We start from the raw sequence: 19,132 nt of genomic DNA, 5'->3' as shown, positions 1-19,132 counted from the left end.
AGGGCCATGCTGTATGTTACTGACGAAAACTCGATGTCCACCTATGGTATGCAGTGCGGTCTCCAATAGAAAGGTCTATGGAACAGGAAAGAGGAACCACCATCCCAGATATTGAGCTGAGAAGGAAAGTATGACTTCAGTCCCGGTAAGAAATTCCTTGTCTTTACATTTTGGAATCATAAAGAAGGGACGTGTATAATCTTAATAAGAGTTCATGTTGAATGTATGTGAAAGTTTAATGTTTGTTCCTAGGAAACATGACTTAGTAATTTCTTTGTTCCTCGAGAACGGGTTGAAAGTTTCGTAAGATTTATTTGGAATAACGATTTTTAGAGTAAAGGACTTCAGGAAATTTGTTGTAGAGTAGGAAAGGTGCTGAAATTAATTTAAATTTAATTAATAGAAAAGGTGCTGAAATTAATTTGCATTTTGTATGTGCATGAGTTTACATTTTGATTTCAGTTGATTGAAATGTGTATTCTATTAGTCTGAACAAAGTATGATCCTTAGATAATCTGCTAAATAGTCAGATATTTTAATAAATTTTGGAGTTGTATTGTTCTGAAGGAAATTGCCTAACCTTGATAATTATGGTTAGGATGTGAATTAAGATCTCATAATGTGTGTAATTTTCATGTTTTAGTATAATAAATGTTTTGTGTTAATTTAAAGTATGTGCTTGCCTGACTTAATTTCATCTTTACCACTCATAAAAAGTTCGAATCTAAGCGGAACCCAAATTATTAGCATAGGACCACGACTGTAATGTGTTTAAGGATAGAAAAAGAGACTACTTCAGCAATGCTTATCTGTCTGAATCAAAGTTTTCTTCAGAGTCTGATTCTTGCCTTCAGATTCTTTCATTTATATTTTTGAATAAATATTTGTATATTTGAGTTTACAATTCGCTCTAGAAGCTGCTTAACTTTGATTCTTTTCAGTGCTTTGAATCAGTTGTCTTTTCAATATTGTATTCAGTTTTATCCTGCTCAAAACTAATCTGATCACATCTCATTTCACATTCCTTGTATACTCTTGTCCTGAACCAGTGTGTAGATATCGCTTCAACAGTGCAACTTTTCTTCTCTCTATATGAATTTGTGCACCTCTTTATGTAGGAACATGGTATTAGTAATGATTAGTCCATGTCCTGAACAGTAAGATCCAGTAAACATTTCTTATTAGCATTGCTCTTTTTTTCCAAAGTTTTCCCACACATTTCTGTATGTTTGGTGTTTATTTTGTACTTGATGTTTAGATCTCCAGGATGAACTTTTCATTTTTCTTTGTGTCAGCTTACTTCTTTAAGTAGACTTGAAAAATTCCTCCACTTCTTGCTAGTAGAGCTATCAGTAGGACTATAGGCACAAGTATCCTTGTCCAAATTCCCATTTTGATGTTTGCCCATATTACTTTTTATTTATTTATTATTATTTCTTTTATGTAGTTCCCACACATGAAAGATAATTAGTAAACCTATAGTACATTTGTACCATGTGGTGGGCTAAGGATTATTTCTCCATTTTCATCAGTTTTTTTATAATTTTTTTTGTTATTTTTATCTATGTTTACACAGTCTGGAAACTAGAGACCAAACATGTAATTTTTCCAAGCCACTTCAGCCTCTAATAAGTGGGATATTGTTCTTATTTTTGTCTTATTTGTTTCAGTAACATCAGTTATGTTGACCTGGTATTTCTCCAGTTCTTCTGCCATTTCCACTTATTTTCCCATGAATGGTGGCAGTCTTGAATTCTGTTGATAAATTGGAATTTGTAAATTTTGTTCCAGTAGCTGACTTTTCACTGTTTGTCTAGGTCCCTGACATCAACTGTGGGGCCTTGTTTAACTGAGCAAAGCAAGCCTGAAATTCCATAATGTAGTACCATAATTTTGTTTTGGTTTAAGCCATTAAGAATACACTTTGGTTGGCTAAATTCCAAATTGTCAGCCCATTCTCATTCATTCAGTATTCAGCCTGCTTACAGGATGTCTCACAAGAAGGTGTGAATTGTATATGAGGCACGACATTCTTTAAAAGGCTGTGTGGAAGTCTCCTCCTAGTCACCTAGCTTTGACTCTTAAGTGGTCTCCCACCGGGGAAAAAAAAAAAAAAAAAAAAAAAAACTCCTACATAAATTGGAACACTGGAAATGGATATGAACTATTGATATGGGTATAAGAGAGGTTCTTATATCCATATCACCAATGGACAGATCAGAGAGTAGTATATGTCAGAGTAGAATCCAAGAGATTGCAAGTGACCAATGGTGTGCTACAGGGCTCCCTGCTTTGACTGTCGCTCTTAATTTTTACATTGATGATATAGGGAATAATTTTTTGAGAGATGTCCAGTTTTTTTTGCATATAATGAAAACTAGGGAGGACAGCGGTTGATAAAGTTGATGTAGAGAACTTGCAGGGTTATTTAAATAGACTGACATTATGAGTAAAGGATATGGTTGTAAGTTTAATGTGGCAAAGTATAAGGTATGCACTTTGAGATCAAAGATTATAAGCTGTGTATTATTGGATTGGCCAGCAGGAAATTGGTGATACTAAGGAGTTGGGAGTGAGGTAGTCAGGGGTCATATTGCAAAAGTGGATAGAGTGTATCTCAAAGGGATCACTTGGATGTTAAAGAACATGGTGATAAGGGATAACAATGTTACTATCCCTCTTTATAAAACTTTGATATAACCACATCTGGACTATTGTGCATAAATTTGATCACTTGGGTTTCTTGGGAATATGGAAGTGATGACAAGAATTCAAGGACAAATGACTAGTACGGTAACTGGTTTTAGAATGCTTCCTATGGGAATAAATTAAAGGTTTGTTAAATTGCAAAGTTTAGTTGAAAAGAGAGGGGCAAGATAGAAACATTAGTTACTAAAGGAGTGTAGATGCTGAAGAAATGTTCCAGTATATGACAGGAAAGAACAAGGGTGGTGGGGGTCATCTGGAAGTTGAGCATTTGATAAGGGCATGTGGATTAGAATCTAAGAGTTAACCTGTCCGTTAATTCTTAGGTGGGAGAAAAATTTCATTGCCTGATGTAACCCCACCGTCTCACTTATTGATGGCCTGAAGAAGTTCCATGTTTTTCAGAAAGAATTTCCAAATTTGTATGTGTGTGTGCATCTGCATGCATGCACACACACAGAACACTTAAAAATATATAAAAAAAGACCTTAGTCTACCTATGGTACTAATGTACTATAGCTGTAACATAAAAAGATAAAACATGCATTCCTGTGTTTGAATCTGAGACGTGAAGGAAAAAACTAAATTTCTTCTGTACCACTATAAATAAATCTTGAGGATAAAAACATTGAAAATCATAATCCCTCAATAAATTAAAATCGATAGGCCTATGCGCATATTAAGAACATATTGGTTTTCTGAACTCAGATTGGTAAGTGATAAGTACCAGCAATGTCTTATGGCTTGGCAGCAACAGAAAACAATTGAAAAACCTTCAGGCTGTTTTAGGATGAATATAAAGATATTAAATATTTGAGGGGGGGGGGGGAAGAACTGTAATAACTCTCTCAGCACTTTCCAACTTTCTCACCACATTTTATTATTGGGTATCAAATCAGCTAATTATATTATCCACCTGTGTTTTATCCTACAGCAAAGTAGCAATTAGTTGGCTACTTTGCTGTACCCTCAATCTCTCTTTAAAGATAAGATAAAATGATTCATGCATATGCTATTATGACGAAATACGTGATGACCAACAAAATAAGCATTTGTTAGCTGCAATAAATAAGGTAAAAAAAAAGTACAAAAAGCTATATATGACATAAAACTGCATAGAATCAGCATTATATACATAAAATTGACAATTAAGCTGAAATTTCTTTTTTTTTAACTCATCAACCAAACATTCTCAGTCATTAACAGACATGTGCTTTGTTCACTGTATATCACACACTTTTTAAGATTCTGGATAATATTTTGATTATAAAAAGAATTCAGTAGCTTCAGAAATAATTTGAATACTATTGTTTTAATAAAATATCTTCCTTCCTAATGCATGATTTTCATTATTATTACTATTACTAACATACACTATTCTAAAAATTTATTTTCAGTCACCAAGAAATACTTATCAGTCTGCTATGGGTAAACAAGCCATGGGTGTTTACATTACTAATTTCCATGTGAGAATGGACACCTTAGCGCATGTGCTGTATTATCCACAGAAACCACTTGTTACTACTCGATCTATGGAATATTTAAGATTTAGAGAACTTCCTGCTGGAATCAACTCTATTGTAGCAATCATGTCTTATACTGGTTACAATCAAGAAGACTCTATTATTCTGAATGCATCAGCTATTGATCGAGGATTTTTCAGGTGAGAATTGTGCTTGAAATATGGTTTATAACTTCGCTTAGTTTATGATGGAAAGTGTCATATCTGCTTTCTGTAGTGTTTTTTTTTTTTTTTCACTTGATGTATATTTTTAATAAGTTTTTTATTATTTTTCTTAGTTTTGTATTTAAAAATGTGAAATTGAATTATGTAATTCTCTTGTCCCTATATATATGGCAACATTTGAATAAAAGTCATTGATATGTGTTCTCTGCAATGCAATCAAGACTGGAAAATGCACATTGCAGATTTTTTCTCAATAAGCAGTTAGAGTAAAACCATTTCTCAATTTTTAAAATCTTGACATCCCAAAATCTATTGAAAGTTTTTCCACTTGGTTATACTATAAATTAAAGATGCCAAAAAATTATATTCTTGGTTTAGTCCTATATCCAAGTGTAAGCAAAGTTTGGCCATGAAGTAATTTCACGACTGGGCAACTTGTATATAGAGGCTAATGACTTCACATCGCTTGTCTTAGTGTCCCATAATGAAAAGCACATGCCTTTACAGACACGCATAATGCTATGCATTATGGGAAGGGTCACTACCCACACCGGTTTCGACCTTTATTGAGGTCTCATCAGTGGGAGCCAGACCCAGAAGTGATACCAAGTAATGCAGAAGTCATAGTTCCATATACAAGTTGCCAAAAGGTGTCACACCTTATTATTAAAATACTCTGGATTAGAGATAGATGTTGCAAGTTTCTTTAATTTTAGTAATTTCATAGTATTTTAGTAATAAGGTGTGACACCTTTTGGTTACTTGTATATGGAAATATGACTTCTGCATTACTTTAATCTTGGTATCACTTCTGGGTCTGGCTCAGTGGAAGCTCATCTGCTCTCATCTGCTGACCTTTCCCATAATGCATAGCATTATACATGTCCATAATGTGCTTTGCATCATGGGATACTAAGGCATGTATGTGAAGTCATTAGCCTCTATTATGAGTTGCCCAGTCTTGAAGTTACTTCACATGCAAACTTTGTTTGCTTACATTTGGATAAAGGATTAAACCAAGAATATAATTTCTTTGCATCTTTAATTTATCCTAAAATCTAGTTTATTTTTAGTGGAATTTGAAACCCAGTAGTTTATTCTCCTTTCTGGATGCCAGACTATCTTCTTCTTTAGAAGGCTAAAAATTATAATACAGAGGAAACATCCACTATTATTTACATGCTCATTGTCATTATTATACACCTTGGAAACTAGGAATTAAATCAACATCAGTAGCCTGAGCCCATTATTTCGTTAATGTCAAGGAAGAATTAAACTCATTATTTACCACTATATTTTAGAACAATTAGGATAAATGAATTGTTACTAGACTTTTGTTTCATCCACAAGCATGATGCAGATATGATAATAGTGACATATAAAGATTCTCTCTCTTGTACAGCAACTCATCATAACTGTGTTAGTAGAAATACATAAGAATTGCAAAATCAGAACTGCTTTTTCACAACAAAAATCAGAACTGCTTTTTCACAACAAAAATCAGAACTGCTTTTTCACAACAAAAATCAGAACTGCTTTTTGACTTCCAAACTGAATCTTCTTCAGTTTGGAAGTCAAAATGCAGCTCTCTGCAGTACCAGTATTTACTATCTTTGTTGTGATTATAGTGTTTCATATAATGTACAAACAAGCAAGCAAAATATCCATAGAACATTAATACATATCAACACATCAGTGATACCAGTTCCAGGAGATCTGGAAGTGAATGGGAAGTTACTCAGATAAGGTCAGCCTACAGTATACAGACTGTAGGCTGACCTTAGAATGTGGTCTGTATACCAACTCTGTATACAGACCACATTCTTGAGCTCAACAGTGCTAGCACATAAAGCAGTTTTATGTGCTGGCTGACACTGTTATAGTTATTGACTGCTACGTTTATAATGTTTATTTATTTATTCAAATAAATACAATATATATCTGTATTTATTTAAATCTTCACTTTTTTGAATATTTGTATCTGACAAAGTCCTCTGATAGGAGGATAGTACATTATCCTGTTAGTTTCTTTCAGTATTAACAGTCCATATGAAGAAAACTGCCAAAAATTCCATATCCAACTGCATAGAAAACTTGCATCAATAGATATATGCAGCATGCTGCAAATAATTTAGACAAATATTTGTGGCATGAATTGCACTTAGGTTCAGAATTGTTCCGCTTGTTCTTTATTTCTTTTATGCTTTTGTACGTCAGAGGTTGTTCATTTTGTTTTATGTGGAATTGCGCAAGTACCATGGAGGAGCAGGAAGTTGAATAGAAAGAAGAAACTTTTAGACATTGCGTTTGAAGGTCTACAGATTATATACTCTTTAGGAAAGACACAGGAAGGCCTTGTATTAGGTTGGGGATTAATGCTGCATAGATTTTAACAGATTTAGAGGAAAGTGGAGGAATTACTTGTACCATTTTCAATGGATATTGACTGTGGAAGTAAAGGATGGCCATAATTAAAGAGGTGTGCAGACCCTGTAGCTAAAAATGTATTGGATGAAATTCAACCAAACTTGATGCAAGTACACTCTGAAACATGGGATTTTTATTTACTGAAGATAAAAAAAATAGTACAAAATTATGCTACTAGGGTACATTTGGCACTATATGTGCATGGTTTGGGATTAATTAAATGCTAATGGCTAGAAGAGACACAAATGAATTTTTGTGTTCATCTAACTTATAGATGCGGTTCAATATGTCCTCCTTTCAGATGTTCTAAGAACTGCATTCTGTGAATGACATTTTCTTCAGAACTCAGCAGATCTGTGTTGATTTGCCTCATGTGTAGCATTATTCTGTCCTTCAAGTTGCTATATCATGAACATGTCCTTCGTACGCCACAGATTTCAGACATCCCCACAACCAAAAGTCATGGGTTGAGATCAGGTGAATGAGGTGGCCATGCTGTGGGAAATACATGATTAATCACTCTGTGTTCTGTGAAGTGTTTGCATAACATTCGCTGTACTGGCAATTCAATGAGAGGTGGTGCTCCGTCCTGCACGAATATGCTAGAGTCAAGGCATCTTTGCTGCTGCAATTGCGGAACAACAAAGTTGTATGGCATCTCTCAATACCTAACAGCAGAGATGGTACAAGTCACTGGTCCTGTTGGGTGAAGTTCTTCGAAAAAGTATGGACTGACGGTGAGTGTAAAGAGGTCTGATGGAACACATGAGAATTATTTGCAGCCCAAACGTGTCAGTTGTGTGAGTTAACACTACTGTTCCTTGTTATTCCATAAGAACTTCCATAGCCATGCATCATCCACTTCCATCCAAGCTAAGATGTCAGAGCAAATTACAGTTTCTGCATCACCATCAAGCAAAGCTTGAATATGGGGGATATTGTAGGGGAAAAACTCAGCATTTGATACAGAATTTTTCACACAGTTGAGTACAGCATGTCCAATCGCACTGCTGGACCTTTGTGCGTTATTCATTCCGTGTTCCACGACAGCAGTTGCAACTTTGTCAACTTGTTGAGGAAGAATCTGTTTGTACCCTCATCCTGGCCTTACTGCTAAAGATCCACTATTTTCAAATCATAAAAATCATTCTTCTATGATTTGTTATTGTCACTGGACCTTTTCTCCTATCCTTCAAATGCCGAAATTCTCGAAGCGCAGCATTAGAGTTACCATATGGTTGATAGTAAAACTCAACTAGCAATGCACATTCAGTCTTATCAGAATGACACGAATCTGTTTTGGTCTTGCTTAAATCCACCAACTCGTCCATAGAAACAGTGAAATTATGCAAATGTCCCATGGTTGCAGAATTTTGTGCTATTTTTTATCTTCTGTAAATAAAAGCCCAAGGTTCCATAGTGTACGTACACCAAGTTTGGTGGAATTTTGTCCAGTACATTTTTTGCTACAGGGCTCTGAACACCTCCTCTTTGATTATGGCCACCCTGTAGTTGTAAGAAATGCAAGTAGCAGAAACTGAATTTCTGTATGAAAGAGAGTGGAGGGAATCTGAGAGATGGTTTGTGGATCAATCTAATTTCTCTCCTTTACTGAGGTAAGGAATATTAGAGTGATGTAGCAGATTTGTGATTTTTGTAGTTGATAGTGATTTAACTTTACAAATGAAAACCTGATTTTTTTGGATGATGATGAGGAGTAGTATTTGTGATATATTTATATCCAGAAAGATTGTTAGAATTATCTCAAGAAAAGAAGTTTTATTTATGTCTGGAGAATTTGGTATTTTCAAAATGAAGAAGATATGTGCATGAACACACACATACATACACAAAAAATATTTTAAAAATATATAGATGAAGCATCTTCTATATCTTCAAAAAGGAAAAAATATTTTATTTTATTTATTTTTTCCTCTTGAAGATCTCTTCATTTTCCTCAGGCTATCTAAATAGCCTGTTAAAAAAAAAAAAAAAAAAAGTCTGTTCCTTATCTATTAGGCTGATTAGCCTATTGCACCCCAGTAACTTGACTTGGCTTCATAAAACCTAATCAGTACCCTATTAGGACCGTTAATCCTATCTAGACTAGGCAGATAGCCTAGTCTTGCTGTCTGTCAGTTGCATATCTTGTGTCCAGTTTGTGTATCTTGTGGGATGATGCCAACCTGGCTGGCCGAGTGGTTAGCATATCTGCTCTCCAGCCAAAAGGCTGCGGGTTCAAATCCCACCACGGACATGGATGTTTGTGATTGTCTGTGGAAATACTAGTGGTGGTGGTTGGCGGTAGATGGCGTTGGTGTGGTTGCGGTTAGTTGGTGGATTGATGAGTGATGAAGACAGCTGTAGAGCAGCTGCCCTCCCTCGATGAGTCTTTGGACTCCCTGGAGGTGTCAAATAATAATAACAATAATAATAATAATAATAAACCTGAAAAGTCCTTATAAAGGTTCTTGTCTTACATGGGATCTGAACCCAGGTTTTACCAGCCAGCGAGCATCATGGTTATTGACCAAGCTCCTACACACAAACACACACAGATACAGGCAATCCCTATATAACGATTTTGATCTTACACAGAGAATTTCAATAAATCTAGCACAACATAAGTCATATAACATGGTTTCACTCTAACATAGAGATTTCTGGCAAACCTGGCATAATGTATGGTATTTTTGAACTTCTGCACAGAACAAACCTTGCTATTATGGATGTAATTTTCAACATTTCCATCATTTTTTTCAGAATACTTGCTGTTGATTTGTTAGCCATTAAGCAAAAAAAGAAAGAGAAAAAGGTAGGGGGGGTAAGGTTGATATCCCCATATTTTGTTTGAGACCATTAAAAATTCAAACTTTGAAGTGCACATTTAATTTTTTTGATTTTATTTGATCGTTTATAAATTTTTCTATATATGCATTACTAACTGTCAAATTTCAAAAAATTCTTGAAGACAAGGATACACACTGTATTAAGTTTTTCTGTGCTAACGAGATGCCTGTGGTGGAAAAAAAATGCCCAACTGAAAGTTCAATTTAAGAAAAGAGAAAACTGCAGAGGTTTTAATGCTTCAAAGATTATGTAACATTATTTATGTGCAGAAATGCATCAATAAAGATTATGTTATAAAATTTATGTTAGTTTATAGATCCTCTAATCCTTGTGCAGTAAAAGCATGTTACTAGTATATCATCATCATCAAATTCCTGCCATGTACCCTCAAGGGATGTACAGGTGTGACAGTACTACATGAAAAAAATTACATCATTATGAACTTACTATCTACAATTTTCCTCTAAACCAGTCGTCTGTTACTTGTCAAGACCCCAATATTATCAGATCTTATATTTATGTCGTCTAAGGCACTTTGTACCGTATCAATCCACCTACATCTTGGTCTTCCTCTGGGTCATTTTGCTGCCAACCTGGCGGAGAATACTTGTTTTGCTAATCTTTCTTCGCCCATTCTGTTTAAGTGACCATACCACCTGAGATTAGCTCTGCTAACGCATTCCTGGATGTTGACAATGTCAAGTTCTTTCCTAATATCCTCGTTTTTAATATGATATTGCCATTGATGCCATCTGTTCATGCCTATAATCTTTCTCAGGACTCTCATATCTGTGGTCTCTAGTCTTTGGTCAAGTGTTTTACTTCTGACCCAGCTCTCAGATCCATAAGTTAAAACTGGTTTGAACACTGTCTTGTATACAGCTAATTAAGTGTTCTGGCTAATTTCTCTCTTATTCCATATGAATTTATTCAGTTGACTTCCTACCATACCAGTTGTGCTGATTCTGTTGTCTATTTCTATATTTAATTTGCCATCTTCACTAAAAATTGTGCCTAATTAGCTGAAATGTTCCACAGGTTCTCCATTCACAACACAGTTAACATTTTCAATGATTCTGCCTATTTTCATTGTCTTTGTCTTTTTATTGCTGACCTTCATACCATATCTATTACAACAGTTATTTAATTTAGTCAGAGAATCTTGCAGACTTGTAGTGGATTTATTTAGAAGTATAACATAATCCGCATAAAGCAAAGAGCTGACATTAACATCTCCAATTTTGATATCATGTTTAATACCACTTTCCTTCATAATGTGATCCATATAGATAATGAATAACAGAGGGGATAATGTACATCCCTGTCTCACACCAGATTTAACATTAAACCATCTTCCTGTACTTCAATTCTAACTGCTGACTTACAACTCAAATAAAGACTAAGTATTGCTTGATATAATGTCCCATTGACACCATATAACTGTAGCATATTGAATAGCTTTTCTCTTGGCACCTTGTCATATGCCTTTTCCAAATCGACAAAACTTAAATACAGATCTCTGTTATATTCCCATGCTTTCTCGACTATTTGTAGCAAAGTGAAGATCTGATCCTGACAGCCTCTATTTGGCGTGAATCCAGCTTGTTCTTCACCCAGCTTTTCTTCCACAATTCTTCTCAACCGTTTCTCAAGTATACTTGCATATATCTTGCCAGGAACACTCAGTAGGGAAATACCTCTGTAGTTCTAACATTCAGTTTTATTTCCCTTTTTATATATGGGTACTCTGAGAGCTCTACTCCAATCATCGGGAATTCGTCCCTCTGTCCAGGCTTTCTGAACTATGCAGTGCAGCCACTGTAAGACTCTTAAACCACCATACTTCAGCATTTCTGGTCGAATATCATCTATCCCTGCTGCCTTTCCACATTTCAAGCCTTTGATGGCTTTTTCTACTTCAAGTATGGATATGTATTCCTGACTGCATGCCTGGTCAGTGTTTGTCACCACTGTGCTGTCATCACTGCTTGTTTCATTTAGCAGTTTTTCAAAGTAATTACTCCATACTTCAAGGATATTTTTTTCTCCCATTTTCATGTTACCTTTATCATCTCTAACTCCTTTTACAGCACTCTTTCCTCCATTCCTAAGCTTCTTCAACAACCTCCAGAATATTTTGCCACCTTCTTGATATTTATTTTCTATATTCTTGCCAAAGGCCTCCCGTGACTTTTGTTTAGCTAGTTTTACACAGTGTTTAGCATTCTTTGCATTTGTCTCTGTATTCTGTAAGAGTAAAAGCTGACTTATTTGCCAGGAACTTTTGATATGCTTTCTTCTTTAACTTCCTGTGTCCACCAGGGAGTTCTGATTTTTTTATCCTTGCAGATAACCTCACCACATGCCTCTCTGGCAGAAACAGTCAATGTTTTCTTCAGATTTGCCACTGAATCTCCAAGGTTTGATTCCTGTTCTCAAACTCTTTCATTTTTTCTTCAATAATTGTTGTGTATTTTAGTCTACAGTTCACATCTGAGAGCTGCTCAACTTTTATTTACTTTAAAACTTTCTTACATGTTATTCTTTTCAATAAGAAATTCAATTTTATCCTACTCAAGACTAAATAGTGATCACTTCCAATTTCAAATCCTCTGTACACTCTGGTGTCCTGCACCAGGGAGAAAACATCACTATCAACAATAACATAGTCATTGAGACTTTTCTTATTCCTAGCCTCTTCTCTCCATGTGAATTTGTGCACATTTTTATGTTGGAACATGGTGTTAGTAATAACCAGTCCATGTCCTGAGCAGAAATCCAACAGATATTTGCCATTATTATTAGCTTTGCTCTTTTCTCCAAATTTTCCCAAAATATTTTTGTATTTCTCACAATCATTTTCTACTCTGCTATTTAGATCCCCAACAAGGACCAACTTTTCCTTTTTCATTGTGTCAGTTGCTTTTTCTAAAGCCTCAAAAAATTCCTCCACTTCTACCTTAGCAGAAGTGGAGGAATTTTGTGGGACCATAGGCACAAATAAGTCTCCTTGTCCAGTTCCCCATTCTTATATTTGCCCACATTACTCTACTTGAGACTAGCTGCCATTCAAGAAGATTAGCCTCGTATTTTGTGTTGAATACTATGGTTACTCCTTCTTTTCCTTGATTGCTAGTATATTGAAAAGCAATTAAAAATTCTTGGGTAACTGCCAATTTAGTTTAAAAAAATGGTTTTTAAATTATCAGTTATTACTATTTTTTAATAAAAAATAAGATTTGGATAGTTTTAAAAATGATATATTTTTGTTAGCTTTTGGAATGTAATGTCTCTCCCCTTTTCTTTTTTTGCTGTTAGTCCTGTATAATGGTGTTTCACCCTACACAAGATTATATGGTTACCTAACTACCTACTGTGTTTATGAGGGTGATATGCATGTGTGTGTATATATGTATATGTATTTTAAATAAGTTAATAAGGTTATCAAAATTCCACTGAAGAATGCTTTGAACTGGGATATTTCTGATTTGTATGGTGCAAGATTTTTTAATTGAAGTATTGAGAGATGTTCAATGAAGATACGATCTACAGATCGGATTTGCATTGAACAGCAGAAAGTTGTTGGTAGAGAGAGAGAGAGAGAATTTGGCCCTGTAGTATCCCAACATTAGTTACATAGTATTAACATGACTTGGTAGTAACATAAATTGTATAATGTACTCCACTTTCCCATTTGACAAACCATGTCAAATGGGAAAGTGAAGCACATTATATTGAAGAACTCTCTATTGGATATGCAGTAAACTAGAGTGAGTTGTTGATATAGATGTAGTAAATGTTTGGTCAACGAAAGTGTTTCCATCCTTTTACAAATCCCAGACTGCTACTCTTGGCATTTTCTTTAGTCTAGCAAATACCTTTTGATCAAGTTCTTTGATTTTCCTATGACATTTTTCTGTTTGATGGCAAGTTTCCTCTTATATTCAACGAGTTTTTATTTTTGAGGGTTTTTTTTTTGCTAATGCCAGGATGCTTTAAGATTAATTCAAAAGTTATTAATTTATTATTATTATATTTTTTACTGCCTTCATTTCCCTTCACAGCTGTCAACTCTCAGCATGATCATCAGCAAGTTGTTGCAAGTTTTTCACTTGGTTATAAATTAGATTAAAGATATCAAGAAATAAGAAATTACATTCTGGTTTAATCCTTTATTCAAGTGTAAGCAAAAATTTGTATGTGAAGTATCTTCATGACTAGGTTACTTGTATATAGAAGCTAATAATTTTGCATTAATTGTCTGGGTAGTGGCCTTTCCCACAATGCATAACTTTATACCACCTGAAAGGATGTGTGCTTTGTGTTATGGGATACTAATGCAATTAATGTGAAATAACTAGTTTCTGTATGCAAGTAATCTAGTTAGGAAGATACTTCACATTGTAAGCTTTCTTTGCTTACACTTGGATAAAGGATTAAACATGAATATAATTTCTTGTCATCTTTAATTTAACTATCAATAAAGCTGATAACAGTATTGGTTTTCTTCTTTTAATGTTTAAAGTATTTTAGCCCTTAATTAACCTTGTCTGAGTTTTTATTTTATTTATTTATTCATTTATTTTATAATCCTTTTATAATAAAATTTATTATTATTTTTACCTAGCTTCATTTCCCATTCACAGCCGAGTTGATTAAAGTTAATTAAGGCCTAAATACTTTGCGCTTTAACCTAGACAGAGTAATAAAGCTTTTTATTATAGAAATGAAGGTAAATCAATCAAGCATTCATCTGTTCAGATACTGAATTAGTTGAGGATTTCTTTCTTATGTTTATATTAACATTTGCTGTTTAGCAAGCAGTGGTTTATGCATTATAAAGTAAAGGTGAATATGTATGATATTAATAGTGACAAGTGAGCCTGCTGCTCTTCCTGTGGGAACTAAACTCCCAGACAAAGAAATTTATTGAGGAATCAAAATCACAGTGTCCATCAAGTATTTTTATGTTAGCAAAATGGATTTTGGAAAAGAATGCCTTCAGAGATCTATATAGCCAGGGGAAAAAGTTTTGTTATTCACCAATGGTTTATTAACTGTAGGAGTAGTAATGCTGCTTGGGTGTTAATATCATCTAATCTATACTTGATATACTATTTTCAAGCAGGTGCACATAAGGGTTTGAAAACATGCACTTCCAGTGATTTGGAAGTATAGCTAATACTTACAATCAGTCAGTAACAGATGTTTAAGGAAATGTGTTATGGACCTTATACATTCAATAACAGTCAGCATCATGTGTTAAAATATTGTAAAAATGAATAACTTCTGCATATATATCTCAATTTCAATATATATATATATATATATATATATATATATATATATATATATATATATATATATATCTTTCTTGTTACAAGGACATCGTAAAGACAGTTAAGTATTCAAAATGACATCACATAGCATTTGCTTACTTCCTTGTGTCTTGGCTGTGGCTGAGTAAATAGAATACACTACTAGAATTCAGAGGAAAACAATGGTTAGGTTTTGTAATTTAATATAAGATTACATAAATCATCAGTTTAAAAAAAAGCTATTAACAATTAGTCATGATTACCTCCCAAAACTTTGAAGTAGGCATGCAGTTGGAGTAGTTGATATTTGAATGTTATTATAGTTTCATGTGTTTAAAGAAATAGATGATCAATTTCAATATGTATGGGTGCAGATCTTGGTTTGATTCCAAAGAATTCTGTGACCAGTGTCAATTGCATGGTAAACAAAGCTATCAGATTGCAATAATTTTGTAATCCTAAAGTTCCTGGATTTTAATGTCAACAATGGTCCTCTCAATGTTCCTGTCAATAAGTTGACAGGAACAAGGTGCTTAATAAATAAACACCAGGCAAGATTGAGAGGTGGTAATTTTTCCCTGATGGACGGTAGAAAAAGGACAGTTTCCAAAATGGTTGAAGGTGGTGCATAAATTAAATATCTCTACAGAATGATATCTTTTGCTTCATAGGTGATATTTCCATATAGATATTTGTGTTGCAATATCATCTGTGAAGCAAAGTGAAATATGTGGTTGAAGAAAAATGGTGCTAAAATGTTCATTTTTCAGATGTTTCACAAAATAGTCTGCCAAAGTTGGTAGGATAGGACATGGTTGTTCCCTCAATTTGTTTAACTTATTTTGCCAGATTTAAATGAAGTTAAATCAAGCATATATGTGTGTGTTTCAGATACTGAAACTAGTTGAGGATTTCTCATATTTCTCATATTGACATTTTCTGTTAGCAAGCAGTGGTTTATGCATTTTAAAGTAAAGGTGAATTTGTATGATATTAAAGTGACAGGTGAGGCTGCTCTGTTAACTTAAAAAGTTGACTATCTTTGGAGAAACTCATGTTGCAGGACAAGACTTTCTTGAAGTGATATATTGGTGATTAGGGTGGATCCAAAGAAATCATTGTTTCATTGAGCAAATGTATAGCTTATGTTTCATTTTTGATTGGTTAACATGTTTTGATGTTGTTAAACAATCTTTTATTCTCTATGTCCTTGTAACAGAGAAGAAATATTTTAGAGTTAATAAATTCTTTATTAACTTCTTTATATGTGCTGGCTATTATTTAATTCATAATAATTCAGTTAGGTCAGATTACATGGTGAATGTATTCATGGAAAATGCTATATATTGTTATTATTATTTTATTTTTTGATCTCCAAACCATGAAAGGTTATCCATATATTTTTTTAATGTAATTCCTACCTATGAACCAAACATAGTACATTAGTATCACTAAGGATGACCCAGGAAAAGTAGCTTTTGTAATTATTTTTTATTTTATTTATTTATTTTTTTACATAGTTTAGAAACTCTGCTCTAGAGACCAAATATGGAGGACCTCAGATAAGCAGGGAAGTAGCCTTGCACTGGGTGATGAAATTCACCTTCCACCAAAAGACAGTTGCAAATATCTCTGCCTATGGCAGAATTTGAATCTGCAGCCTGTTAGTTGGAAAGTGGATATGTAACCCCTTGTCCAACCAGGCCAGCATGAATATACATAGAAACCATAATTTGAGGTATTAAGTCAGTAAAACACTAACTCAGAACCAAAATTTAGTAATTGTTCATAATAATAAAACCATAATTAAGTAATTAATAGTATTTATGAATAAATGTTGCTCCTCTTAGCTTGAATAATTCTTCAAATAGCTTGAAAGCTGTTCAGAGGCTCTTTTAAAGTTTATATTCCTTCAGCTTAAGTGCACGAATGTATGCGTGCCTGAGTTTTATACAGTAATTTAACCTGTTATAAGGAAGTTTATTAAATTCTTATCATTTTTACTTGAATGCAAGAAGCCTCTCATTGGTCAGTTCCTCTTGGTGAGAACTGATCAGCTCATCCACTTGCTAGCCCCAAAGTTTTCACTAACTTCTCTGTCCATGGTGGAGGAAGAGGAGAGGGGATATTTTTTATAGATAATTTTGTTAAGATGATCTTAAGAAAATTCTAGATTAACCTGTTGTCCTTCTTGTTGGAACTTAGGAGTGCAACATTACATGAGTATATGTAAAAGTACAAGGACTTTTCTCATTGCCGTTTCTTGTGAGACCACGTCTTCCTCACTGCTATTTCCATTTCATTATAAATATTAGTTTTGTTCTCATTCTCAATTATTTCATACCTAGCAACACCTTCAGTAAATATGTTTATTTATTTTGAGGAAACAGTTAAAAATACATAAAAATTGTTATGGAGGAAAAATATTATCAAGGTGAGGTAAGGAAATGCAAACTTCCTTGTGACATTAAGTGATTTTTCTACCAATTTTTTACTAAAAATTTTTTTTGATGAAAAAAATTTCTAATCTATTTATGAGATAGTCTGTTATATATAATGTTTTGTTTTCTATTTTTTATTTATTTTTTCATATCAAATGTATTTTTTGTAGATCAGTATTTTATCGGTCATATAAAGATGCTGAATTAAAAAGAGCAGGTGATCAAGAGGAACAGTTTGAAAAACCTACCAGAGAAACCTGCCAAGGTAATTTAATTATACTATATGAAGAGGTATTCTTCATGAACATGTGATGTATTTCGAAAGTGATCATAATTACCAAAATCTTAGTATCAAATTTTATCAGAATTATAATAATTGCATGTTTGGTTTCTTCTACATCTTTTCCAACTTGATAAATCTGTGTATAGTCTGATATTTTTATTTATTTAGGACATTATGCAATTGGTGAAACACATCAATTATATTTTATCTGTTACTTCGCATTGTTCAAAAAATCTTTTGTAAGAAGTAGACAGGTATGATAACAGATTTCTTGCATTCTTGGGAGATTTAATTATTAAACCCATTAAGCTGGGTTTTGAAACTTAAGTACTAATCAATCATTCTGCTCACATCACATATACAGTTGACTTTCACTATAGCAAACTTGCAGACACAAAAAATATTAGTTATAGTCGATAGTTTGCTATAGTAAATTTTGATGTTTTAAGGATGCTTGTGACATAAAGACTGAATAATATAAGCACGTAAACACAAGAAAGATATTTAATTAACCAAATATTTTGGTCTGGAACTAGCAGACCATCTTCAGTGGCACTACAAGAACAGTTAAAAAAAAAAAAAATACAAGGTAGAATACTAACAATAGATCAAATTTATAACGGGATCTATGTAAGAGGCAAGTTTTTGACCAAAGGATGTTGTAGTTAGTTTCAATCCCGTGCTGAGCCAATCCAGATTTTTCAGATTTGTTGTGATGAATGGAGGATTGATGTTCTTGGATTCTTTTTTCAAGAGAACGTCCAATTTGTCTAAAATAGGAGAGATCACAGTTACAGGGAATTTGATAAACTCCAGGAAGAGACATAGTTGAGCGTTTGTCTTTCTTGCGATAGGTTCTGAAATCCCAGAGATTTTATTTTATTTAATTTTTTTATTTTTTATTTTTATTTTTAATTTATTTTTTTAAACTGTTCTTGTAGTGCCACTGAAGATGGTCTGCTATTTCCAGACTGAAATATTTGGTTAATTAAATATCTTTCTTGTGTTTACATGCTTATATTATATAGTAAATTTTCTTGAGAATAATATTTGCCTGTGGGGATTTAATCATCTCTTTTTTGGTAGTTTGTTATTGTAGTGAGTGATAAATCAATTATATAATGGCTGCTGTAGTTCTTGTGAGAATCATCTGTGTATGTAAAGATATGCAAATAATAAAGGACACCTAATAATTGACATAATTTCATCAAGTCCTACATTTTATTTCCATATTGGTTTTGTTTTATTGGTGCATTTAAATGGATAATTTTATTTTTAGCCACTTGCTTGTAATGTAGTTACTGCATATACCTTTTTTTTTTTTTTTTTTTTGCAATATGCAATAGATTGCCATATGCAAAATGAGTAGATTAAATCTCATATCTATTAGTATATATCTCCATCAGTTACACATGCAAAG

General features: G+C 33.5%; 1 protein-coding gene across 1 annotated transcript in view; it reads left to right on the top strand.

The window, feature by feature from the left end:
- Window positions 1–19,132, top strand: part of Polr2B (RNA polymerase II subunit RpII140) — a 203,190-nt gene that overhangs the window by 135,820 nt on the left and 48,238 nt on the right. Inside the window, exons 15-16 of the mRNA XM_090409695.1 lie at window positions 4,104–4,369; window positions 17,600–17,694. Coding sequence (XP_090265821.1) covers window positions 4,104–4,369; window positions 17,600–17,694 — 361 coding nt within the window. The remainder of the gene's footprint in view (window positions 1–4,103; window positions 4,370–17,599; window positions 17,695–19,132) is intronic.

The sequence above is a fragment of the Typopeltis vanoorti genome, chromosome 20, assembly GCF_054136105.1.
Source record: "Typopeltis vanoorti isolate ZY-2024b chromosome 20, IOZ_Tvanoo_1.0, whole genome shotgun sequence".
NCBI classification, from domain to species: Eukaryota; Metazoa; Arthropoda; class Arachnida; order Uropygi; family Thelyphonidae; genus Typopeltis; species Typopeltis vanoorti.
Note: the sequence above shows the minus strand (reverse complement) of the source record. Positions and strands in the feature narration are given on the sequence as shown.